This window comes from Manacus vitellinus, unplaced genomic scaffold, assembly GCF_001715985.3.
Source record: "Manacus vitellinus isolate BGI_N305 unplaced genomic scaffold, ASM171598v3 scaffold_7_pilon, whole genome shotgun sequence".
Lineage (NCBI taxonomy): Eukaryota > Metazoa > Chordata > Aves > Passeriformes > Pipridae > Manacus > Manacus vitellinus.
Genome location: NW_021940813.1, coordinates 30,449,019 through 30,476,844, shown reverse-complemented (window position 1 = coordinate 30,476,844; position 27,826 = coordinate 30,449,019). Strand labels below are relative to the sequence as shown.

Below are 27,826 nucleotides of genomic sequence, written 5' to 3'. Positions count from 1 at the left end.
AAGCTGGCTCAGAAAAGGCTGGGAATCTTAATTTTAATGGAATTGACAAAAATTCATATTCCCCTAAGGATTGCTAGATAGTTTGTATAGATTTCAAGTGGGTTTTTTGAGTCTTCAAAGCAAACAGCATACTAAATTATACTTTAAGTGCTCTTTGCATTGTGAAGAGGGTATTTACTAGCCTTAGGAGGAAAAAAAAGTTGCAGCTTTAGTATCATCATGTTTCATGAGACAAAAATGTTCTTTTTAGCACAGAGACCACAAAAATAGCAGCTCTCCAAAGGAACCTTTTTTAGGTGAAGAGTTTAATGCAACCTCATCACGTTAATCAGTGGAGGGAGGAAAATAAAGTAGAAAACTACGAAAAAACAGTTACTGAAAAAAAAAAAAGACTCAGAACAGCATAATTCTAAAGTTAGTCATGTCAGACACTAAAGAAAATTTCTTAATAAAGAAAAAATTTATCTAAATCTATCATATCTAAAGCATCCAAATTCAGATATACACGGGAACAAACAATTCATATTCTAGACAATTGTATAACATATACTAGGAGGAAGGCACTCTCAATGCGTAAGAGAACAACTGCTCCAGTAAACAGAGCTTTTCAATTTAGAGTAGTTTTGTTTGTACACAAGACAACAAAACTCTATCTACTCTAAAGATTATCTCCAGCAACTCTGCGAGTTATTTTACCTGCCAAAGTGCTTGTGTGTCTAAATGCTCTGACCATGGAGTCTGCTAAGCCTGTAAGCAGTGAGATGACAGTGTCCATCAAGTAGCTATCATACAGGATGCTGCACTGGCACTGCTGGACAAGCACTGCAATAAATTCACAGAAATTGGCCTTGAACTTCTTCCAATAGGGTCCTGTTCTGATCAGTGGGTAGTCTTCATTGTCCTGTACAAGAAAGAAAAGTCAAGAGAAAACACACTAATTATCTTTGTTTGTGCATTCACATCTCTCCCACTGAATATGAGAGAGTTTTGGTGAGTTTCACTTCATGCCCCCAAAACTTTTTTCATGGTTATTACTCCAAATCAGGGACAAGCAACTAGGCTACAAGCAAGCACAGAGACAAAATAGCTTCATCATAGCTACCCTGTCATGACAGCTCACATACGAAAACAATGTACGTGAGGTAGCTGTGAACAGACAGGAGCAGAGGGCATGCGAAGCCAGAGCATCATAAATAACTTTTGGTGGCATAAACCATGAGCAGTCATGGTCCCCTCCACTTCCTCACAGGTAGTAGTGCTTCTCCACTTCTCTGTCTTTCCTCTTCCTGCAAAAGCACAGTAAAATCCAGGCAGAAAATTGAGTGAGTGTAAGTGGAGACAAACAACTGCAGTGTGAACAGGATGGGATTGTTTTCCTCAGTAGCATTGCCAGCTTAAGGAGTTTATCAGGCTAAAGCTTACTGACATAGGTGTCATTCACCTATACCATCCACACCAGGGTCTCCAAAAACCTCCACAAAAACAGTAAGTAGGCAATACCTTTGACATTACACAAAAAGCAAGTTACAGTAAAACCATAAGTGTTCACAGTACAGTTCATACTGCCAGGAGGAAAGCAGACAGAGGGAAGTTCAAATGACTTCTCACACATGTGAAAGGCACATTAGGAAGACTGTAAATGGCAACTTCAGACTGTGAATATTTATTTCATTTACACATCACAGATCCCAGGAATGGTTCAGAATATGAATTTGCATCCTGACAGTTTCCAGGTGTGAGTGGAGCCAAGGAACTCCAAAATTTTGCTCACTATGAAAAACTTCATCCTGAAGGCAGGTCACTGTTCAGCTGGTCCTTCACTAGGTGGTCAAACACCTTCTCAGACATATTCTAACTTACAGCTTCACATCCAGCATAACTTTGTGTACTTAAAAAGTACACTTTATGCTCTTCTCTTGTAACTTTGTTTCCAAAGCACAGGAGCCACGGCTTTCTTGAAAAATAAATGCAAACCCAGACTGATCACAGGGTTGGCCACAACCTAAAATACACTGGAAATCTGGAATTTGGGATGTGTTCCTGGTCAGGTTATAAGAGTCGGTTCAGAGCCTAACAGCAGCAGCAAGTGTCAAGACAGAAAGGAAAGTTCTCATCAAGCTCCATTTAATGCTCCTTGATCCTGACACAGACAGAAGAAAGACAATCTACAACTTAAGGAAATACCTACTTTATCACCATAACTTACTCCTCAATCTGAAAAGCAGCACAAATATACAAAATCTCACTTTTCAAGAGCATTACTACTATCCTTGTTTATTGCACTGGGATACCGTTTAATGGTAACATGTATATTGTAAACATATAGACGACACAATGCCTAACCTAAAGTAAGGCACCTAACTTGGGATTCCCTTAGATTCCTTCCATAACCAGTAGAGAAGTAGCTCTGCTTCCAGAAATCAAGTCAGATTAGGCACTTCACACAGGTTCTTCCAGAAACTATTGAAATCACCCAAGTGAGTGATGTGAGCTCCTGCTCTGACTCAACCTGGAAATGTTTCCTTCTTTCATACAGAGTCTATGTAAACAGAGGAAAATCAAAATCCAGTGCCAACAAGGAAATGAGATAAATTCCCCACAATGCTGCAATTGTTGTATGGGAAGGGGTATTGCAGAAAAGCTGATTCTGCTCTCAAAATATTCTTCCATTTAAACATTTATTTGAACAAATCTGTCTGCCAAAACCTCTGTGTGCATACGCATGTGTGCACATACGCATGCATACACACACACGTGTGTAGAGCTTGCTGGAGGGGACGGGGAACATTCTTGAGCACCACTGCAACTTGATACACACCAATCTGTTCAAAACGCTGATGTCCCATGTCTTTGACATCATTAGTGAGAAACAGACACTTCAGAAGTGTGTGTTCATCCAAACCAGAGGTCTAAAACAGACCTGATGAGGCACCTCTAGAAGTGCACAATTATCTCCATCCACTTTAAGATGACTACTTCTGATGTGTCTGCCTACACTGGAAACAGGATATACAGCCATAGAAACTGCTATACTTCAGTTGCAGAGAACCACAACAGTCCTACCATGTCCACCGGCCAAGTAACTGTCAGGATCCAGGGATAGGCCATGAATTTCTTGTACTGCAATCCAGTTTCCTGTAATGCAGGAGACAAAATTTTGAAAGTTTGACGAGGAAATGGCACAGTTAATTCATAAACACAAAAGCATCACAAAACATGCAACATCTTTAAAAGGCTATTAGAACTTCAGACAATGTGTATTACAGGTGGTTCAGACAATCTAAAACATTAAACAAAATCTAAATCCTTCTTTTCTTGGTATTTTTTATTTATAACCAATGACAGAAGAAAAACACAGTTTTACATAAAACCTGAGTTTTCTTGCTACAAGTAAGACCCAATTTGTTTTCAAAATTTAAAAACAAACATATACAAGGTATAACTCTCATTATTAATTCTAAGACACGGTTTCTCAGCAAGTCTAAGTATATATCCCTTTCCAACATTTAGCACCTAGATACTGTAAAACATCCAAACTCTAAAAAAAAAAAACATTCTGAGCTTTTCAAATTATAGAGAAATGTTTTCAGCACTAGTGTAACTTGATTCAGAGATGTTTTCTCAACTCTGCAATTGTTCCAAGACAAAAGGCATGAAATCTAGAGTTATTTATTACGCTTAGTGAAGTAAAAGTATTTCTATCCCCATCTAGTTGTACAGTTATGCATCAAACTTAATTCTTCCATTGACAAACATTTCAGCAACAAAATGGGAAAGGGAAGGGAAACCTATAAAAGAACAAAGAACTACAAAAAATAAAATGTCACATACAGAAAGAAAAGCAGAAGAGAGAAACAGATTAGTTTAAGAAAGAAGTAAAACAGAAAACAGTGGTCCTAAAGACAAGTCTATCTCACCACTGAGGAATACCACAGACCACAAAGAGGAAATGCCTCAACAATCACATTCTCTGCAGCCAACACCAGCAAAAGTTTTCAGAGAATCACAGAAAGATTGAAATTGAGAAAGACTCTTTGAGATCATCTAAACCAAGCCCACTTGCTCAAGCAGGGTCAGCCAAAGTAGGCTGCCCAGTGCTGTGTGTGACTCAACCCCTACTAATGTCTTTAGTATAACTAATGCCATTTTATGAGGCAAGCACCACTTCTCTGTGATTCATTCCCTTTCCCTCATTCTCAGGACCAGAAGGTCCTGTGAACCAAGTAGACAAACCAAACAGATTTCTTCTTCCCCTTCCTAGTGGTCTCGTGGTTTTTGAGAGCCAGGCCAAGTACTTCCTTCCTTACTGGCCTTGAAGGTCCCACGCATCCAGACAGACAGGTGGTGGCAATGACCCAGTCACACAACAGGGAACCATCACAGCAACCAGAGTAGTCTATAGAATCAAGGGGTTGCAAGACTTAAATGATGAACTTTGACCAGAGCTGCTGCTGGACAGTGAGACCTGAGCTGTATTATAAATTCTATATTATGCTATTATATTGATTCTTCTTGTAGAAATCCTCTGCCATTTTAATCATAAATTCTGTGCTAGACTAATCATAATATATTAAGAAATAAAGCTTTAATTGTAACTACAATTAGTACCACCATCATTCTGCCAAGGATCCCTGAAAGTACATGTCTGTCCTCTCAGTGTCAGGTGATGCCTTGTGCAGTCAACTAATATTTTCACAGACAGACACTCCACAACCTCTCTGGGCAACCTGTTCCACTGCTTGACCACCCTCCCAGTAAAAGTTTTCTTGTGTTCAGGTGAAATTTCATACATTTCTGATTGTGCCCATTGCCTATCTTGGCTTGCCTTTGCACTCACTGTCTCACTGGGCACCATTGAGTAGAGCTGTGCTTCCTCCTTGTCATTCTGTCACATCAGGTATTTTTACACACAGATGAGATTCCTCTGAGCCACCTTCTTTCCAGATTGAACAGGGTCAACTCTCTCAGCCTCTCCTCATATGAAAGCTCATTAATCATCTTCGTAGCCCTTCACTGGACTCACTCCAGTAAACCCATCTCTATCTATTGTACTGTGAGGCCCAGAACTCCACTCAGCTCTCCAGATGTGGTCTCAATAGTATGAACAGAGAGGAAGGATCACCTGCCATGACCTGCTGGCAGTGCCCTGCCTAATGGAGCCCAGGAGGCTGTTGGTCAACTTTGCTGCGAGGGCGCATTGCTGACTCGTGTTCATTTTGTCATCCACACAGAGATCCTACTCTGCAGAGCTGCTTTCCAGTCAATCAGCCCCCAGTGCAGAGTGGTGCATGGAGTTATTCATCCCCAGATTTACAGGGTTTCCTGTTGTAAAACTTCATGAGCTTCCCCCCGCCCAACTCTCCAGTCTGTTGAGATCCCGCTGAACAGCAGAACAACCACCTGGTCTAGCAGGTAATCCTCCTAGCTTTTGTATCATCTGACAATTTGCTAAGAGCAAACTCTGTCCCACTGTCTAGGTCATGATTCAATATGATAAACAGCACTGGCCCAAATATCAAACCCTGGGGTACAGCACTAGTGACTAGCCTTCAACTGGACCTTGTGCCAACCTCATGGGCGTGGTTGTTCAGCCAGTTTTCAGTCCACCCAACTGTCCACTAAACTAACTCAATACTTCACCAGCTTGTACATGAGAACAGTGTATCAAGTCTTACTGAAGTCAAGATAAAAAAACATCTGCTCATCCCTCCTCATCCACCAAACTACTCACTTTGTTATAGCTGGCTATCATGTTGGTTAAGCACAATTTCCCCTTTGTAAATCCATGCTGACTACTCCTGATCACCTCCTTAACCTCCATGTGTTTGGACATTACTTCCAGAATTCGTTGCTTCTTCACCTTCCCAGGGATCAAGGTGAGGTTCATCAGTTTGAGTTTGCCAGATCTGCCTTCCTGCCCTTTCTGAAAACAGGAGTGACATTTGCTTTCCTCAACGCTTCAGGAATCTGTCCCAGTGGCCACAACCTTTCAAAGATCATCAAAAGGGGCCTCACAGTGACATCGGACAGTTCCCTCAGCACTCCTGGGTACCTTCTGTCAGACCACATGGTTTTATGTATGTTCAGTCCATTTAGGAGTTCCCTAAGCGGACCTCCTTCAAAGAAGGTAAGTAATCCTTGCTCCAGACTTCCCCTATGGTCTTACAGACCTAGTATTTCTGAAAGCCAATCTTACCAGTAAGGACAGAAGCAAAGAAGGCATTGAGTACCTCGGGCTCTTCTGTGTCCTTTGTCACAAGGGCCCCTACCACATTTAGTAGTGGACCCATGTTTTCCCTGGGCTTTCTTTTGCCGTTTCAAAACAAAATTTCAAACTAACAGAACTGTCTTCTTAAAACTCTTACTTGACATCCTGAAGCATTTCACTAGCAGATTGTCCCCACAAGTCAGTGTCTCAATGTTTGTTACCAAACAGACAGCTTCGCCACCCAGAATATTTATATATTCTTTTCTTGTTGCCCTTCACACTTCTTGCAAAATTCAACTCCACTGACATTTCCCACTAACACTAGTGAAAATTTTAGGAGGAAGCATTGGTACAAGGTTGCAATTTAACTGAACAACAATGCCATGGTTGAATCACTGAAATCATCAGGAATGAAGAATTACATAAAAACCTTTAATTTTTCAATCCTCTGAATGCTAGAAACAAACAATAAAAATTAAAAGGCAAGATGAGGTACTTGAGCACATACACGGCAATATTCTCCACTCTCATTACTACTTTCACTACTACTATCATTTAAAAAAATGGTTTTGAAATAGTAGTCCTCTATGGCATCATTTCTCAACTAACTTAATCACTAACTGACATTTCCATCTAATTTATGAAAAAGATAAGAGAGAACTTACTTTCTTTATATAGCATACAGAATACAGTTTCTAAGGTAACTGTAGAACCTTCCTTTTTGCCCACCAGGACAGATGAAAAGGTTACAGAGCTGTAATACTTCCAGGATGATGATAACAACAATCACATGTTTGTATCTGTCAGAGTGCCTACAATTCCATGAGTGTTAATCAGGCCTAATTTAGTTGGCAAAGAAGTGCCAGATTACTAATTCATATGGCCAGACACATATCGGATCATTTCTGTCAAAAATTAGCCCAAGAAAATGAAGAAAATGAAGAAAACCATATTGACAAATTCATCCTCTGTGGGAATTTCTACAGCAGCTGGTCTTTGAGAGATGCTCAATTAAAGCAAGGCTGATGGCTGCTGCTTGACAAATCAATTCAGAGGTGACAAATACAGAAAAAAAAGCACAGAAGCAACTGTGAGAACGCTGTAGAAAATTTAATGTTGCCATAATTAGCCAAGGAGCAGTCAAGCAGAGAAGCATTATTGTAAAGCTGTACGTTTTTCTTAACAATCCACAAGAAATGATTCACCATTTTTTCAAAATTATCTAAAAAATTTTCTTCTTTCATATGACACAATACAATTATTAAAAATCATAGTATCAATAAAGCAGAAGGAACATATTCAAATAAAAATATCAGTTAAAAATATCTCATCAGTAATCTATATTAGTATTTTTTAAAGGACCCATCAACCAAATACCAAAGGAACCATTTACTTGCTGAAACGCCAAGTTATATTTACCTGTAGGAAGTCACTACCAAAAGAACTCCTAAGAGAAAGTCAGATTCAGGAAGACTGCAGTTAGACAGCCCTAATAACACTCTCAAAATAAAAGTGACTTACAAAAAACATATCCTGCTGCTGCTAAAATGGGTCATTATAACATCAAATTTCTCTTCTGAAAAACAGGATTATTTTTCTAAATTAAGGAAACAGGACACAGCTCCTGATAAGCAACAGGAACTCTGACCAGGTTGGCTATTAAGGTAGAGCCTATTATTTATATAAAAAAGGTATGCAAAGTCAAAGCTGTGCCTACCTCATCAAAGGTCTCTGTCATTTTTCGCATGACATCCTTCTTGTGCAAACTTTGAAACATCTCTGCTGTTACCATGCCTAGGAAAGTAATGTTTTAAAAACAAGAATTATCAACAACCACACAACATTAATCAAGTCCAAACCACAGTAAGGACTTTATTTCAAATTTAGAAACACCAAGAAAGGAGGACTCTTTTTTATTTATCTGCTACACTGCTATGGGCAATAGATATATTAAGAGACACATAAGTTCACTGATAAGAAAAAGTACTGATGAACCAAAACTGAAATTCACTTTAGAGAAGTCTGCTCTGTGCTGTCTGGCCCTGTCTCTGTCCACTCATTTACTTCAAAGATTTACTAAAATTTTGCCCACTGCTAGTCAAAGACCCCAAAATACTAGAGAGAAAGCATATTAGGTAAAGACCTGGAAAAAAAAAAGTGTAAAAGGTACATTTCTAGCTGTCTAAATACACTCAGAAGTTTCAAACTAACAGAACTGTCTTCTTAAAACTCTTACTTGACATCCTGAAGCATTTCACTAGCAGATTGTCCCCATAAGTCAGTGTCCCAATGTTTGTTACCAAACAGACAGCTTCACCACCCTCTGGTAAAAAGAGCCACAATGAGGCAATGCATTGCTTTTCTAGCCACCAAAGCAGGGAGCTGAATTTGTTAGCTGTTTCTTTTCAAACAAAGATACCAGCAATACAAAATAAACTCAGAAATTACAAAACAAATGGCAACTGAAACACTGGATTTTAATTAGAATACTCATCAAAACCATCTTCCCTATGCGGGGATTCTGCAAAGTGATGTGACATGCCACTTCAAAAGCTGACCTTGCAAACCATGTTCAAATACAACTCTCAGAGCTGGAATGCTGTGAACACAGAGTCAAAGAGTTTAACCAGCAGCATTCTTTACTATTAGTCCTGCCCATCTGGAGTTTGTCTTAACGAACAGTACAGATTATAAGTGCATGATTTACTGAAGAGAAAAATTCCATTTTAGAAAGCACACTTCAGACTATTCTCATCCACAGACAATGGAAAGGGCTACTAAGAGGGTAAATTACCTTGACAGCCTGAGCACTGAATGAAGAAGTTGATCAGATCTAGAAGTGCCACATTCCTGTCTTGTTTATAAGCTTCAACCCAGTCATCTACTACAGACTAGAACAGATTAAAGAAACTCATTAGTCAGGAGTTGAACACAGTATGCTGTACTCCACTGACAATATCCATAATAAAGACACAAACTAACACTGTTCCATCTCCATTAAATTATAAAAACAAGAATAAACTCCACATAATTCTGTTCCATTTCTAATAGTTTTAAAAGACTCCTTCTGGGGCAAAATGAAGCCTTAAACTACTGTAGTGGTTTGAACCAGGTTTTCCCTCTGAAGCTAAGAAAATGGTAAAACCCCAGGGGGTGGTGACCCCTGGAAGTTTTGAAGTTTTGAAGTTTTGTCCAATCTGCGCTCCTGCGAAATGTAAACATACCACAAGCAAACGGAAGAGAAGGTTAGTTGTAGTTTGGTTGTAGAGGTGGTAGCCATGTTCTGAGGCCACGAGGAGCAGAGGGCAGAAGCCCCTGGGGGGCTTTGGCCCCCCCAGCCCCCAGCAGGGGCTGTGGGGACCTGGAACAGCATAAAGCTGGGCTAGGTGCCTGCAGGTGAGAGCCAAGAAAGTTTTCTCCACTGTAAGTGAGCAGAGACAGAGCAGCAGCAGAAGCAGCGTCCAGAGACTGGCTAAGAGCCAGGACAGATAAGAACTGAACCAAACAGCAAACGGCATGCACCGCAGAGAGGACTCTTGGAAGGAGAGCCGAGAAAAGAGAGTCAGCAGCAGACGTACAGAGTTTTGGGGTTAAGAACTGAACCAGACCCCCCAAACTCCTTGGAGACCCCTCACGTCCTAGAAGGGAGGGGTGAAGTGCGACATGCACTGCAGAGAGGAGCTGAGAAGCTCAGAGCGTCCTGGGAAGCTGGACTGGGACAGAGAGGAATGCAGAGGGAGGTGACCTTGGCCTTCCCCCCCCCTTGCCACTGCTGCCAAGGTGGCAGCCTGAGACAGAGCACAGGAGCTCTGGTAGAACTCTTGAGGCAAAGGCTTTCAACTGAATGCTGCCCAAGATGTTCTGACTCAGGGGTGAACCCCCCTGAGGAAGGGACTTTCACGAAGATGCCCCTGCACTTTGTGATATGCCTGTGGTGAAGCGAGTTTTGTCCCTGCTGGCAGTCCACAGGTGAGGCCTTCGCTTGGAGTCGAAGGAGAGTCAAGAGGGGTGAAAGGAGACCCCCTTGTGTCTTGAAGACCCTTCGTTTGGAGATGACAGGCCAAGGGCCTTGGAGACCCCCTTGTGTGTATTGAAAAGAAATCCAGCTATCAGCTCCATGCATGTGAAGAGGACAGATGACTGCTACCATAGAGAAACTGCTCAGAGACTAGAAGGGATCTGTCCTTCTTCCCTCCTGGACTTTTATTTGGAGGGGAGAAGAGATCTGATCCATTGTAAATACTTATGTCATGGTAGAGATAGTTGTGATCGTGCGTATAATGTATTATAATATTTATTTGTACAGTCATTGTAATATATTCCCTTTCCCCCATTCTGAGTCTCGTGTTTTGTCTGGAAAAAAACCCACATCTTATACTAGGTTGAGATGGGGGAGGGGGCTTAGACTAGGGAATTAGATTTTGGGGATCTCAAACCATGACATCATAACCACAGTTTTAATAAATTTAATATAAAAAAAAGTCATCCTCCTGACTTCTTGCTAGTATCAAAGTAACAGTTTAATTTAAAAACAAATAAAAATAAAAACAAATAAAAACAAAACAAAAACACATATATTTAACCGCTGCACCATCTAATAATTAGTATTAAATTATATAGCAATTTTCCTCGGGAGCTTTCTTCTCCAGCACTTCGTTTGTGCAGTAAATTGAAATAGTTCACATACTACACTTAAACCAAAAAACAACTCCAGATTTCATCTCTAGTGCAGTACAGCCTACAACCTGTGTGACACAGGCCTCCTGGGACAAACCATCCAGGTTTCAAACCCCTGGTAGTGCTACACAGGTCTATTAAATTCTAGCAGCAGCAGAGCTCAAGCTCTACTGCCTTTCCAGGACCTTCCCATCACGGTTTGCATAGCAGAAGGCGAGCTCTTCAGGGAGCTCTACTGAAGTTAACACAGCTTAAGCATGGCAAAAGTCCATCCACACAAACATCTTGGAAAAACTAAGGTCTCGCATTCAAAATATAAATGTACTTTCCATGCATGCGTGCACAGACACACATACACTTTGCTTACAGACACTACACACTGGAGACATAGGTATAACTGTATAAAAATATTTGGGGCTCCAGATTTTCATACACATATACAAACATAATGTATACATGTGCTCACAGAGTATGGGGAGGTGGGCTTCCTCACACTGAAGCTAACTATATAGACGCACAGGAAACCCGACTATTATGCAAACTACTATCAAACCACATTGGAATAGAGGTAAAAGAAAAATACCAAAAGCACCTGGGGAGACAAAAAAAAAAAAAAGGAAGGCCTGATTTTCAGCATCCTGGACAACTAAAATCTGCTACTGATGAGACTTTTCCACACTTTTTAAAATAATTATCTTCTAGTATGTTCAGGCACTGCCTTAGGAACACTGCTTTAGGTATAATTCCGTTCCTCTTTTTACATATCTGACAGCTACTTTTTGACTAATTTCTTGAAGACGCAAGATGCTCTTTTTAAGAGTCATGCTCATAACAGTTGTTCAATCAAACATGTTTCTTCCCCATCTATGCCAAAATGTAAATGCTACACAGTATAAATGCCTGAAATACTGTTTATCCATCTTCCTTCTACCAAGACCTTTCAGAATTCAGTGCTAGAAATACCTGCATGGCCTGCTTGCCCATGCTAACCACTTCAAACAATGTAACTGCCTCAATGACTTCGCCATTCTGCAGCCGGCTCACTCTCCTGCTACTGGTGGAATTCCTCCTTATGTTTTCACACTGTTCTCGGACCTTCCGTTTCTCTCTCTGAAACGAGTCAAGCAAAGAAAGCACGTGAGAAAACGCAGTGCACACCAGACGTTCACAGACACATGAATTATCCCCTAACAATGAGTTTATTTCACCCTTACTGCGATCACTTCCCCAGGCTGCTGACTTTTATACCCCAAGGACACCCATAAAGCTTTCTCAAACACAACTGTACTAAAGGGGAACGAAAGAAAGGATTTATCTGCTTGAATTTTTTCCTCAACAATGAGTCATAAGCATAGGAAGGTATAACAGGAAAGAATCTTCTGTACAGTTGTATACCACCCAGAAGGCAGTTTTCAGTATCAGCTGTAATTTCTGAAGAACAGACAGCAAGCACGGAAACTCCTCTACATCTTTTCACTCTCAGGTTAAACTCACAACCTGCAGATCAACATCAGCTGCACACTAAGCCCAGGGAAGGAAAATCACATGCTGAAACAAACTGAGAGCCAGCACTGAGGTTCTGATGCCAGCCAATGGAATTTGAGGATCAAGCTATATCCAGTAACTAGATTTTAGATGCACTGAGACTACTTTATGGAATATCATTTTTGTAACAACGGAATGAGACAGAAAATAAATTCTGCAATTTAAGTAATTAAATATTTTTTAAAAGTTTTAAAACCGACTTACTGGTGTTTTCAGGTTGCCGTTTCTCACACAGGTGCCATTCTGCACAGCAGACTCAGGCACAGTCTCATCATGGACAGCATTCACTCTAAAGTGTAACAAACATGTTGAAGGGGTTAACAATGAGAACACGGAACTACACACTTCAGCACAAACAACGGAAGAAAATAAAAGCATTTATATGTATTTTAGTATTTTTAATTAATTGTTTGGAAGTCATGGCATTTTGTTACTAAAAAACAAACAGCAAACTTTAAAAATACAACAGAAATTTGGGCCTTTTTCAGCCTACTGGCTTTCCTGTAAGATACACGAAAAATCAGAAAACTAGGAAAACCATCAAAGATATCAAGGAAGTAGAAAGTAAGTAAATGAAACAGAAAGCTGATGTTGACTTAGTGCAGCCTTTGTTGACTTAATAGCTTTGCACCATGAACCAATAACACAAGTATGCATTCATTCTGCGGGTGCTCTAAACAAAACAAGGCAGTAATATTTGACGGGTGTACAATTTAAAATGAGAGGAGGAATCTGGTTTATTTTCTCTATAAAACATGCTGAAGAAAAAAGACACATAAGAAATTTCATTTGCAGGTCATTGCTAATATGATGGAGGAATAATTTTATAAAGAAAGAAGCACCTTCTGGGAGATCTGAAGCCATACATTTATCTGCAATGAAATCATGCCACTTTTCATCATTCCCAATGCTAACAATGTGCTTTGCCAAAGGTCACATTTGAGCAGACGAGCTGGATCCCACTTGTGCAGCAGGTCCAGTGCTGGAAGCTGACTGCTATGGCCTCCTTTTAAACTACAGTGGCCAGGACATGAAGCCAGTTGACTTGTACTATAAGAAGGCACAAAAAGAAAGTAAATATGAGAGTGTACAATTACTTTATTTTCATGATATTGCTGCAACAAGAGAGTGTGCTAACACAAGTGACCACTTTACAAAGGGAAAGACAGTGTATTACACTGTCAAATACAGTCAGCTCTCCAGTATCCAGTGTTGGTTATTCCAGATGGAGAATTAACTGTGATATGGATGCTGAGCCAGCTCAACTCCAGCAAGGTTTATCAATGCCAGATAAGCATTCCTGTCGTTCTACTTCCCAAGACTGCTTTGCAAAGCAAATTCTGAGGCTGAATAGCATCAACTGCACGACCAAGGTCCTGATGTTATTTTGTCAGTGAGAGCAGACAGAAGTTTTTATTTAAAAAAGTCTCTGTTAACTTTTTTAATCTATTAAGACACTTCAAGAAGCAACGTAGAATTATGCTTCCAAAGGCTCCTATAAAAATTCTATATAAATATAAAATTACATAAAAATGTGCAAAATTTCTAAATACAATTATGTAAATGCTTACCTTCCCTACAGAGAAAAGTCTCATGAAAGTTAAATTCAATTAACCACTTCTCATAGAAAAGTTCAAAACATGCCACAATGTTTGACAAATGGAAGCAAAGAAAATAATTAAGGATGAACTAATCCTTACATCAGGACTTCTAGTCTGGACTTTTGCATGTGAAAAGTAGAATGAACTATAGTTCACAGCTGAGTCAGCATGATATAGGCAATCATTTGCAAAAGTTTTCAAGGGTCTTGACTTATAATTGTGAGCCACAGAAATTAAGTATCTCAAGTACCACCAGAGACTTCCTACCTGAAAAGAACAAGCAGCAAGAGATAGCAATATGTATTGCTTTTCTGATGCCAGTTTGCTCTTCCCAGATTCTTCTACAGACCGCAAAACCAAAAAGAATCCAAACATGTTTGTCAGGTAAATGGTTCTCCTTTGTGATTAAATCTCTTCACTCTTGATTTCAAAGCAGAATGCAACGCTATGGGGCTGGACTAACAAGTTCTCACTTGCGCTGTTTCACTAGAACTACAACTCAGATGCAATCCAACATGGGTTACCTGTTTCTCCATTATACCTCAACATAACACTTAACACGCTTTCAAAAAGTTTTCCTGAATTGTTTACAAGTAGTCTTTAGCAACCTACTCCATCTCGTAATGAAAATAAATGCACTGCATTTGATTACAGCAACTATGATTGAGTTCAAGTTGATTTAAAACATTTAACTAATTAAAAAATCAGAACTGCTGCAGGACAGTTCCGTCAAGTACTTGTCTGATCACGTACTGGTTTTAGTACTTCTGTCTAGAACATACTTCTTTGAAGTTCTAACTCATTCATCTCTTTCCCAAGAACATCCTGAAGGATGGCACTGCAGACAGTGTCTACTGGGCCTGTGCTACTTACTTTGTACCTTATGCAAGACAAAATGTACTTGTAGCAAAAGGGGCTCAATAAAGCAGGGGAATGCCTGGCATATGGAACAGCGTGTTACCAAAGCTCAGCAAAACCTGCAAGAGTGAGGAGGACGCTGATCTACAGCTTCCTCATGTAGGGCTCACAATGCCAAGTAAAACAACGTATCTGGGATGAAACCAGAATAACTGTCACACATGCAATTAAACATGTCTTAAACACTCAACAAATGTAACTAAACACTAAATATTAATACTAGAAATCCATTTGGTTTCTGAACTGGTTTGGTTATCAGCATGCCACAGAACACAACAATGCCCCAGGAAGAACTACAACAGACAACCTACACTAAAGTAGAGGAGTTTTAAAATTCAAATACTATTAATACTCTTGCTTCTCTTTTCTCTTCTCTTTTTTTTTTCCCTTTTAATACTGATGTTTCCAGTAAGGCTATTCATAAGGCAGGTATGTAAATATCTGCAGGAACTAGACCAACACCAAGAAACTGAACCCCATAAAAGCACTTAGCAATCAAATGAGATATTTAAATGGAGTTTTTATTTGCACAACTACATTTCTGTTGAAGAAACTCTTAAAAGAATTATAACATCACCTTATCCTCTTGAGCAAAATAGGAACTACTGTACCTAGTTGAGGAGGACATGGGGATCACTTCCGCAGCGATCCCTATCCATAATTCCATCTAACATCTTTTCAACTACAGGAGTGCAACAGTAGGTTTAACAAATTCTGAACTAGTTAGGTTTTTATTCCCACCCCCTGTTATTCTACACCTGAATACTTTTGCATACATAAATCCACTGCCTCAAGCACTGGAAGAAACAGCTCTTAGCCATTTAGTTTGCTTCCATCAGCACTCGGTAAGAAAGCATAAGCCGAATTCCCTTCCTATCTCATCCTAATTTTCACCTTTATGCTCAGTTACATAACGCTCAGAGACTAACTTTTACCTTGCATTGTTGCCACAATATGGTCCTTTCACTAGCACTTGAAGTATTACTGATGAGATAAAACACCTGACGTAGGAAGGAAGCCAAGTCCTACATCTAGTCCTCAAACACAATACTATTGTGGTAACTTCTGAACTCAGTTTTGGAACATTTGGTGACTAACACTTAATAAGAAAGCTATCTGTTTACCTAAAAGATAACATTATTCCTTTAGCTGTGTAAAAAGAAACAATTAATCTATGTTACTGAAAGAATCCTACACATAGCTTTTTTTAAATTATAAATTTCAACACAAGTGCTTGATCTTTAAGAAGCAACATAAGAAGCTCCACTAAACAACTATCAGGTGCCTTCATGACACTTCTGAAGCTAAAAGGCTGGTTTCAGATGAAACATACTTGAAAGGCCATATGGGAACCTATATTAACTGTCATCATGGACTACAACTCTCTCAGCTTTCATTAGAGTACAACGAAGTAAAATACCCGGAGCAAACTGGCTCAGGTGACAGGATCAGCAAAGATTGGGCTGCAATGAGTTCAAAGCACTCAGCATTGGACATCTAAGAAGCTTTGAAACCAAGCAAGATATGCCCAAATGTTTTAACTTTACCATTTATTTATTTATTTATATCTGCTCTAATTATCATTATAATCTGCTTCTCTCTAATTATATCTGCTTCTAATTATCATTCTGTAAATATGAATACTTTAGATCATCTCAACTGATGACTGAAAAATACATTATAAGAGGGAGAAGGCTGGATTCCTGACAAAAACAGCTATGCCCCCTCCAGTCCCAACAGGGAGCCTATAGATTACTTAGTACTCTTCCCCCTCAGCATCCCCAAACTCACCACTGAAGGAAACACATGCACTGACCATGAATCTGCCTTTTTCTTTTTTTCAAAGTAGGTTCATTTGCACTACAGTGAATAAGGCACAGAAAAGCTTATAAGGCCAAGGTCCCTTTCAAACAGCATGAAACACTACATTAAGAGGATGCTAAACAATACATAAAAGAGAATAAAATTAACACATTAGTAAGAAGACATAGCGCACAGCAAATGCCTTTTTTTTCCCCCTCCCACCCAGAATGACACACTGTAGATTGTCTCGGTATCTGCAAGGCACAAACCCACGGGGCAGCATCCTAATTCACCAAATAAATTTTAGAGGCAACCTGTGCCAGGTCTTACTTTTGGCTGGGAAGGCTGCTGGCTGCGTTGAGCTCGGCTATCATTTCCGCTACATTCTTTCAGCAGCACAGATAGCAAAGCTGACACGACCTTCTGAAGGAACTTCACCGAGATCGAGAGCGTTAAAAACTCATCCCTTCGGCTCTCGCGGGCGAAACAGCAGCCGAAAACTGTCAAGAAAGGAAAACAAAGGGAGTTAATTCCAGGCAAACCGAGGCAGAAGGCCCCTCCCTCCCCCCGGCCGCAGAAGAGTATGAAACAGAGAAAGAAATTAAACTCACCGACACCGCCCCCTCCCTCCCGGGCGCTCCCCCGGCGCGGCGGGCCCCGGCCCTGCGCGGCCCCGGCGTCAATCACGGCCTTGCCCGGGCCCGTCGGGGGCGGGGAGCGCCGTCACATGGGCGGGCGGCGGCGCTTCCGCGGGCGGCCGGAGGACGCGGCCGGGGACGGTCCCTCCCTGCCGTGCCCGGCGGAGCCGATGGGCCCGGGAGCCTCTCGCGGTCGTTGCTGCTGCGCTGCGCGGCGGGCGGCGGCGGCGGGCTCTGGGCCGCGCCCGCGCTGGCACTACCGCCCTCTGCCCGCCCGCTCGCTCAGCGGCCGCCGCTCGCTCAGGGCTCGCACCGCGCCGGGCACGGGCGGCGGGGGAGGCCGCAAGGGGCGGGCGGGCGCCGGCGGCCGTTGGAGAAGAAGAAGAAGAGGAGGAAGAAGAAGAGGAGGAGGATGAGGCAGAGCTGGAGGAGCTGCTGGGCCCCTCTCCGCTGGCCCTGGAGCCTGGCGCGCAGCGCGTTGCCATCGTGCACCCCGCAGTCAAGTGGGGCCCGAGGAAGTCGCCGCTCACCACGGGTGCGGGGGGCGGGCGGGCTCCCGGAGCGCTGCGGTGCGCAGGAATACAGCCAGGGGACTGGGAATGAAGTACCCTGGGAGGTGGTGGGGTCACCGCCCCTGGAGGTGTTTAAGGAATGACTGGATGCAGCACTTAGTGCCATGGTCTAGTTGCCGTGGCGGTGTTGGGCCACAGGTTGGACTCGATGTTCTCAGAGATCTTTTCCAACCAAATTGCTTCCGTGATTAGTGCCAGCAGCCTGAAGTGGACCCTCTCTTACAGCAGAGAAACTGCAAAATGCTGTTTGCAAAATGCAAGTTCGGATAAAAGGTTTAGGTCACTCTTTCCTTCTTTGACAACTTTTTAAAAGACAAGGAGCTGTCAGTGAGTGTTGGCAGATCTGTGCTTTGACTTGTAAATCATACTAACTTTGCATCTTTGACGGCAGAACATCTCAGTGCAGGAGTGTGCAGGTCCCTTAGGGAAACAGCTGGGTGTCCCCCTCGTTAGCTGAATGTTAATAGCCTTCAGCCCTGAACCGTGCTGCCTGGCCATTTGGGCAGGAGACCTTTGACCTTAGGCTTGCCCAGCAGTTGGCTGAAGAGCAGGAATACTTTGCTGTCCAAAGAAGAGAGTGCAGTGAAGATGAAGTCTTGTATAAGTCCTCTCAGGGACTTAAAGTGGTTATGCAGTTACTTAGTGATGCAATCACCAAGAAGTCCTCTGTAAGGACCTAATTTAGGACTACTATTAGATTTCTCTCAGAAATCCTTGTAGCTAGCTAATACATGTGCTCTAATCTTGCACAATTAAACTATGTGATGTATTTGATTCTACTCTTCAAACTCTAATTATAAAGTTGCAATAGAAAGTATTAAGCATCTTGTAAGTTAGCTTTTTATGTACAGAATCACAGAATAGTTTGGGTTGGAAGGAACCTTTAAAGGTCATCTACTCTGACTCTGCTGCAATGAACAGGGACATCTGCCAGTAGACCAGGTTGCTCAGAGCCCCATCCAACCTTACCTTGAATATTTCCAGGAATGAGCCCTCTACCACCTCTCTCAGCAACATAGGAGAGGTTCAATCTGTCTGATCATCTTTGTGGCCCTCCCCTCAGCCTGCATTAACAGGTCCATGTCTGTCTTGTGCTGGGAACCCCAGAGCTGGATGCAGTGCTCCAGGTGGGCTCTCAGCAGAGCAGAGTAGAGGGCGGAATCACCTCCCTTTACCTGCTGGCCATGCTGCTTTTGATGCAGCCCAGGACACAATTGGCTTTTTAGCCTGCAGACACATTGCCAGGTCGTGAGGAGCCTCTCATTCACCAGCACCCCCAAGTCCTTCTCAGCAGGGCTGCTCTTGAGCTGTTCATCCCCCAGCCTGTATTGATACCAGGGCTTGTCCTGACCCAGGTGCAGCACCTTGCACTTCGTCTTGTTAAACCTCATGAGATTCCCATGGGCCAGCTCCTAGAGCTTGTCCAGGTCCCTCTGGATGGCAATAGACAATTTATGTATGATATCTATTCTTGTATTCGAATTTATTATGTGATGAACCTAAATGTCATTTAGTTTTATTAATGCTGCTAATTATAACAAATTGTCACATTGCAAAGTAAAGTTTATAACCTTTTCAGAATTTACAGAAACACTCCTATTTTGCAACTGAAAAATAAGTAAAATATGAAGGCACCTTTCTGCCCAAAAATGCAGAAGAATAGCAATGATCCCTCTCCATTTTTTGAGGCCCTCCAGATGAAGAGCCTGAAGTTGGAAAAAATGTTTTGGAATGATTGTTGAAACACCACCGATAGAACAGGAAATATTTACGTTTTACAAGAAATACTAACAATATATGAGGAGAAAGCGGATCATGGTTATCTTTCAAAATACATTACCTTTTGGACCAAGGTAACCTATTTAGTATATAAATTACATTTTGCTATCTAGAGACACTTGATAAATCTGTTATGAGAAGAGGAAAATTTTGGCAAATCAAGACTGGATCTACTGATCTGATGTGCCCATGTAGTGTTTTTCAGTCAGTTTTACAAAATCTTCAAAAAAATAAGTGATGCACCAGAATATAGGATTGAATTTGCTGGTTCTAGCAAGTCGTAAACTAGTGTAGGTCCTTTACGAATAAGTGGCTGTGAAGTAAGCAGCAGGATATGCCATGTTAGTAATTTTTAAAATATTGCCTCAAAACACCAAGGTGTTAATCACATGGTTTTGTGCTTGTCTGAAATAACAGATTTTCCAGCTAGTTGTTATTTTCACTTGTTTAGCCAAAAAGCTTGGTAGTTTCTGTCAATACAATTAAAAATTCTTCTAAGTCAACAACCGCAAAAATAATTTATACTGGCAAAAAATGCTTTGTGTGATAAAATTTCATCAAACTATTCAATTACTCTGATTACAGGTAAGACATTTTGCTCCTTGTGCTAGAGGTTAAAATAAATACCCAAGTAGAATTTCAGTGTAGTGTTCATGCATGTACTGTAGTTAATGGAGATCTGAGCAGAGTTATGATGGTACATTGTAATCTTTATTTCTTCTTTTTTATTATTATGTTCCTGAAGCTGAATTACAGATTGCTGAGGCCGTCGCTCTTGTAGATACTCTTCAGAATTGGACAGTTTTAGATAAAATAATTATTCCTACAAAAAATCCTGACAAGAAGTTTGTTTTTGGCAAAGGGAACTTTCAGGTTTTGACAGGTAAGGACTGAGATCTTTCAGCACTGAATCATTCTGAATGCAAGACTTTTGCAGCTGAACTGTTTAAGGATAGGTGTGAAAGCTGAATAGAGGGAGAATTTTGTTTATCCATCATACACATTTGCAGACAAACTTCAAATAATGTTTTAAGGTTACAAAAGCAATACAGAATAGGCATAACCTGTGCTCACAGCAAATGTGTGAGGCAACTTAGTAAGTATATGTGATGGACATAAGTGAAACTGGCAACTGTTCTTGGCACAGTACTAAATCAGTGCAATTGCAACTGTTCCATGAACAAAGAATATGGTGCCATTTGACATTTTATGAACATTCTGCTCAGTGCAAAATGGTTTATAGTCTGGGAATTTTAAAAAGAGAATTTACATTTAACACTATATTTTGCAATGGTTATCTTTCAGAAAAGATTAAAAAATTGCCACACCTGACAGCTGTCTTCTTGAATGTGGAAAGAGTATCTTCACTGACAAAGGTAACTGAATACAGTATCAAATAATATTCTTTACATTGGTATTGTTTGGAAGGTATTGATGTTATGAGAAGCGGTCAGTTATGACTCTGAATTTGCAATTGGTAATATATGAAGGCACAGGACTGAGTTTTGTTGAAATGAAACTTAATGCCTATTGTGTTTGTCCAGTTGATACATCTGTTTGCCAGCTCTAGTGCATGGAATTTTTCAGCAGCCTAGTGTCATTTGTTATAGACTCATCTCCCACATTTGCCACTGCTCTAGTTAAAATGCTGGAAAAGTTACTCAAGGTCTTGTTCACAACATGGTGGTTTTATGAAGAACATCAACATTTTGGAATAGCTATATGCTCAAGTGCCTATACCGGAACTGGATAATGTCTATTTTCCTATGGTTCAGTGGATGCTCAATTGTAATTTGAATATGAGGTGTAAATTCAGAGCAAGATTACTTTTTAATGTTTCAAATATTTAAACTTTCATTCCTAACCCTTAAAAAGAAATGTTGAGGGGCGGAGCGTACTTCTCTTTTTTAACACTGGCAGTAAAACTTTTGGTGCGTGAACTGTAGATACTCTTTTGAAATGCTTAGACAAACTGAAATAAATACTTTTTTGGGGTTTTGTATGTATAGCATCATCCAGGGTGTAAAGTGCATGCAAACTGTGCAAGCAAACATCAATGCTTTGCTAGTAATTTTGAACGCTTTTCCTAATTATAAAATGAAGAGATGGTAAGTATCTCTAGTAGATGGTTATCTCAAGCACTTCCTTTTGTTGATGAAAGGGAAGTTGAAATTGTTTCATTTCAATTTCCTAGTTTTTATTCTCTGAGTATGAGTTCTTTTAGTACTGGATTTGCTATTTTTTTTCTTTTCACAAATCTAGATCTTAAGAGCAATTGAAGAGACTTGATTCAATAAAGTGTTTGAGAATATGTATACAACATGTATATATGGATATGTTTATATATACATGGATACACAAGCATTCTGAATTTTAGAGTTGACATAGGGAAACTAGTGTGTACTTTTAAGTGTCTTTTGCTGAACTAGATCAGGGGTGAGGGATTTTGGTTAGTTGGAGTTTTTAAGTATTTTGTGAAAAACTTATTATTAAATATTTTTCTTGCCTTCCTCTCTATTTTTTTAAGTTTTAGTGATCTTTTTCTTCTTGTTTTCTTATGTTATCCCTATCCTTTCCCATTCCAGTATTGCATAATTATTTTTTACAAGGACTTAACCACTGAGATTCTTGATTCTGTGATAATGCTGTAAGAGGTGTTGCCAGAATCCATTAAAGGCAATGAAAGGATTCTCGCTGAATTTGATGAGCCTAGACATAAAGTTCTACTTTCTAAACTCTCTTCTTAACTCATTTTCTTCATGGTCAACCAAATTTTGCATTTGCATGCTCATAATCCTTGCCCATCCACTGAAATGGAATCCTGAGATCCTCTGAGTTCAAGTGTCCATCAGCTAACTGTAAGTGTAGTGCTGTGTAGGAAATGCTGTAGTGATACTGCGAGGGACAGAAGACATCTCAATTATTTTGTCTTACATGGCTAAAGAAAGAACTAGAAGGTGCCTGGGGTGTGAAAGTCTTTGACAGATACACCATTGTACTTCACATTTTTCGTTGTAATGCCCGGACTAAAGAAGCAAAACTGCAGATAGCTTTGGCCGAAATTCCACTTCTCAGGTACCTCGAGCTGTGCAAATCACATACTGATATTTACACATTTTAGTGACTGTTTCTTTACAGTAACAAAAATAGCAATACTTTCTTTACAGTACTGTAAAGAAAAAGTACTTTTACAGTGTTTGCATAGATTGATTAGAAAATAGAAATGTTTGCTATAATGTCATTGTTTTAAGCTGACAGGCAAAACCAGAAAGTGTTCAATAGATAGTCTTAAAAAATGTTTTTATCAGGAAAAGGTTCCAGTTCTTTCTAAAATGGAAGATGGATTACAAGAATATGTAGTAATTGGATATGTGTATCCAATATATGATACTGATGGGTTTAATGAGGAAAGCTATAAACAAGGAAGATTAAAGGCATTAATTCTTGTCTGAATTTTCCACAGTTCTGCATTACGTAGCATAGAAATGTATACATGGCAGTTGATGAGAGTTGTGGGGATGCATCAGAGGTATCTTTGACTCTCTGAAGTTTCAGAATAGCAATTACAATTTGCTTAGAGGGTTGCATGCTTCGTCAAACCACGGTTGAGCCAGGAAAATCTGGATTTTTTTGCCAGGCTTCTTGCCACGAGCAGATTTTATTTACAGCTCAGTCATTTGCTGTTTTTATTTGTACTGTCAGAATATCACTACTGCTTCATATTTTTTAGGCATTTTAGGATAGCTCAGTTAAAGAAAATTGATTCTAGTTAATTGTTACTCTGCTGCCAGGTCAAATCTGAAAAATGAGGTGTCTCAGCGAGATCAGCAGAGAGGTGGATCACGATATATCATGGGCTCAGGTAAAGTCTAAATATTCTCATTAATTAGAAGATTTTTTTTCTTCCATAGCCTTTAAACAAATGTAGTTGCATCTTACTTGCTTTGGAGGAGGTCAGGAGGAAAAACTGTCCTGCGTGTTCTGCATCTAATTAGGCAAATGTACAAAGCAAGGTAAATAATAAAGTTTTGGTCTGTACTCTCTCAGTAAGTGGTCAAGAACAGACTATTTCCTGCCACAGGGGTTTATCATAAGTGTGCATGGATATTCTAAAGTACTTAGCATATATTTTAATAATTACTTACTCTGATTCTTAGGCAAGAATACATAGCTTTAGTTGCTTATTTCTAACTTCATATTCCCTAGTGCTAACTCACTTGCTTTCCAAATGCACAACACTTAGTTTACTTTTTCTCTTGTAAACTATTCGGCCAATTATTCACCTGTATTTTTCAGGGGAAACATTTCTGGAGACACAGAATCGTATCTTGAAAGAAAGAGAACTTAAAATTAGGAATGCCCTGGAGAAACTAAGAAGAAAAAGGTCTTTACTTAGAACTCAGCGCAGAAAACGCGAGTTTCCGATGATCTCAATCATGGGCTATACCAACTGCGGTAAGTGAAACCTCCTGAAATTGTAACGTGAAAGAGATTATATTGTCTAATTTTTAATTAGCAACTCTAGCCAGAATCTCATTTCTGTGTGAGTAGGCTTCATATTTTAATTAGTTTTTAAACTGTGTAATGAATTTATGTCAGTTAGGTTACAGTTAGGAAGGCAAATTAAGCTGCTTGTTTTTTTCAGTCTCAGAGACATGTTTTGGAGAAATGCCTAGCACCTGTTGTGTCAGAAAGATTATAGTGCTGAAGACTGTAGTGTTGGTGTCCCTTTATACGAGACTACTACTTGATCAGAATGGGTAGAGAAAAGTACATAGGTGTTTAGATCACTGTGAAAGCTTGAGGCATAGGAAGAAAATTGAGAAGAGTTGGCAGTTGATCTGAGAAATGTGCTTAAGAAGCACTGTAGCTTTTCATGGATTATGTGTAGTGTTTTGAGACGTGTTCCTAAGAGAATATAAATAAATATTATAAATATAAACTGGTTTTTTGGTTTTGTTTTTTAAATTTGAATTCTTACACAAGGCATAAATAGACTTTGGACTAGACACTTTTTTCCAGGTTACATTATCTTAAGACCATTTCGTGTTCTTATTCAACAACTTTGTAAAAACAAACTTACCTTGCACAAAGATGTGGGTAGGTCACTTTACAGATCAAATCAGTCTTTGATCATCTTGTGATTTCACAGCATAGCTTCCATACATTCACCTTAAACCCAACCCCGAGTTATAAGACTGTCTTTGGATTTCCTAACATCATACAGATAACTGATCACTAAATTACTAAATGATCACATTAAAATTACTGAAGTAGATGTGAAAATATGTTACATCACACAGTTCACCTGGATCTTGCAAATGACATTTTTACTTGAAACAAGCCATTAAAATCTTGTCCTTTTTTTATTTAACTAGGAAAAACTACTTTGATCAAGGCCTTGACTGGGGAAGCAGGACTTCAACCCAGGGATCAGCTGTTTGCCACTCTCGATGTTACAGCCCATGCTGGCTATCTGCCCTCACATATGGCAGTTATTTATGTTGACACCATTGGGTTCCTGACTGATCTTCCACATAGTCTGGTTGAGTCCTTTTCAGCTACATTAGAAGAAGTGGCTTACACAGTAAGTAGTTGACTATAAAAATTGAGAAATCAAATTAATTTCCTGTTAGATAATCCTCACTCCTTCAAAAAAGGGGAAATTAATTGACATGCTGCTCTTAGTGAAACATCTGGCTGACTATAATAGTTTCCTAAGAAAATGATGTATATATCTTACAGTAAACCAGTTTTCTGATACTTGAAATTATGCAGAACATACAAATATGAAGAGATTTTGGAAAGGGCTTATTTGGAATATACATGTCCTTCTCCATGATATGTAAAGCAGATAAATCAGATTTTGTTGATTAAATATCTGAACAGTGCACCTGAGTGAGTTGAGACTAGCTTTCTTAAGAGCTAAAAGTGAAATAAAACTGCTGAAATGATCTGGTTTTAACTTAAGGTTTCCTATGGCACTAAAAGTGGGTGATTGTGATGTGATGCAGGCAGCACGTAATTAACATAAATGTACTTTTCCAATTATTTTCTCATTATTTGCCTGTGTTATAGCAAAGTGTAAAGCTGCATACATACACACAGACATTAAAAAAAAAAGCCTGTATCATCAAAGGTAATTAAATTCAGTGGTGGCTAGATGCTAGAATGCTTCTGAGGATTAGATTTCACCAGGGCTTTGAAAACCTGGCTGAAACTGTCTTGTTTGTTTTTCTCCAAAGTGTTAAATGAAAGGCAAGAAATTTGTTTCTTACTGATTTTCAAAAGTTTAAAGCAGTGTTTTGAGCAAAGATGATGAAATGTTTTGAACGCAAATATTGAATTTGGTTGCTTGGTTTTTATCATGGCAAACATGATTGTGTGCGTACTTGAAACTGATAACTTCTGTATAAAGCTTTTTAATTGAAGCACCAGTAATAGTATCCTGAGAGCTAAGCATAAGGATAATCTTCTGCATTTTGAATGTAAAAATAGAATTACAAGTTACATGGGGTTTTTTCCCTCCATTTTTGAAACAGTTTTTCAGCCATTACTCTTCTAAAAGTGCTTTTTAGAGTTCACTCTTTTTTTCCTCTGGTGTTGTTGAAGCCTTATCGTTACACAGCCTTGTCTTTGAAAAGAATAGATCAGCTATTACTTGAAATATGAATTCTGTAGCTAGCTTGGTTGACAGGGTTTGTTTCAGGTTTGTTGGAGGCAATTTGTGCTCAATGTGAAGTGAAATACTAAGCTGCTACAGATTTTCTTCCATCATGGTCCAAGAAACAGAATTGGTTTAATACTGTTTCAGTAGTTAATTTTACCGTGCTAACCTGCCAGTATATTATCTAATGGATAGGGAAGTATCTTATATGAATAAGCAATACAAAAATGGTGGAAAACCTCTACAGCCTGGTAACTGGTATTGTATATTGATCCTTGCTAGGATCTGATAGTTCACGTGAGGGATATTACTCATCCAGAAACCATCCTCCAGAAAGCAACTGTCCTGTCAGTTCTGAAGAATCTTAATCTTCCCAGTCATTTATTGGACTCAATAGTAGAAGTTCATAACAAAGTGGACTTGATAGAAAGGTAAGCAGGAGATGCTTAAGTGTACTTAAACATTTCTTATGTTCTGGAAGCTCTTTAATTCTTAGTCTAGAAGAGCTCCCACACTTCAGAATACATTTGATAGTGTTTCTCAATCTTTTACGTATGTAACTATGGTCTTAAAAAGAATTAATTATCTTTTAATAACCAAAGAAATCACTTTAGTCATAAAAGAAGTGGCCTCTGTAGAAGGTGCCAGTATAAAGTAACTCAGTTAAAAATGAGTTTGGAATATTTTCACAATCTAATCTTCATGAACAAACGTGCTAGGCATTATTTTCTTTCAGGTATAAACCCACAGAAGAAAATGCTTTAGCTGTTTCTGCTCTACATGGGCATGGTTTAGAAGAACTGAAACAAGAAATAGAGAAGAAAATACTGACAGCAACAGGGAAGAAGATTCTGACAATTGATGTCAACTTAGAGGGACCTCAACTAAGGTAAATAATTTTAAATTGTATGAAGGATTTGGAGAAATATGACTTAGTTGTGCATGTCCTAAACCTTCCAAATCATATCATACTGATTTTAATCTGCTTAAGAATGACAGATATAATTATCAAAGTTTTCTGACAAAAAATAGCCCCATTAGATATCCCAGAGAAGAGAAGCAAAGCACTTCATCTTTTCAAGTGTTGAATTACCTAGATAGAACATGTTGACCTAAACCAAGATCATATTTTATGCAGTGTGTCATACCATTAAGATGCTAATATGCTTTTACTTTTACAGTTGGCTACATAAAGAAGCAACAGTTCAGGAAGTAGAAGTCATGCCTGAAGATGGCACAGCCAGGGTGAAGGTGATAATCAGCAGTTCTGCTTTTGGCAGATACAAAAACCTCTTTCCCAACAGTAAGATTTTCATGTCATGAAACGGAATCTTTTTCTAGGAAAAGAAACTGGTATCACTAAGAGGATGCAAAATGAAGTTAATGACCTGTTAGTCCCAGTGTTGAGAAGTTTATTT

The 27,826-nt window shown here is 39.6% G+C and overlaps 2 protein-coding genes across 2 annotated transcripts in view; one reads left to right on the top strand and one right to left on the bottom strand.

The window, feature by feature from the left end:
- The window catches only part of LOC103765024 (cohesin subunit SA-2), a 58,821-nt gene extending 41,435 nt beyond the window's left edge, over positions 1-17,386 (bottom strand). The window contains exons 1-8 of the mRNA XM_018084125.2: positions 17,364-17,386; positions 17,083-17,252; positions 12,635-12,719; positions 11,849-11,995; positions 9,003-9,099; positions 7,926-8,002; positions 3,064-3,135; positions 697-901 (exon numbers count right to left, since the gene is read on the bottom strand). Of these exons, the coding sequence (XP_017939614.1) occupies positions 697-901; positions 3,064-3,135; positions 7,926-8,002; positions 9,003-9,099; positions 11,849-11,995; positions 12,635-12,719; positions 17,083-17,126 (727 nt within the window). The 5' untranslated portion in view covers positions 17,127-17,252; positions 17,364-17,386. The remainder of the gene's footprint in view (positions 1-696; positions 902-3,063; positions 3,136-7,925; positions 8,003-9,002; positions 9,100-11,848; positions 11,996-12,634; positions 12,720-17,082; positions 17,253-17,363) is intronic.
- A 93-nt stretch (positions 17,387-17,479) lies between these two features.
- On the top strand, positions 17,480-27,731 carry GTPBP6 (GTP binding protein 6 (putative)). Its single transcript, XM_029964779.1, has 11 exons — positions 17,480-17,582; positions 17,677-17,925; positions 20,487-20,624; positions 21,047-21,117; positions 22,686-22,816; positions 23,533-23,603; positions 24,038-24,196; positions 25,120-25,328; positions 26,691-26,839; positions 27,145-27,297; positions 27,590-27,731. Exons 1-11 carry the CDS (start codon positions 17,480-17,482, stop codon positions 27,729-27,731), a joined length of 1,575 nt encoding a protein of 524 aa, XP_029820639.1.
- Positions 27,732-27,826: the final 95 nt, after the last annotated feature.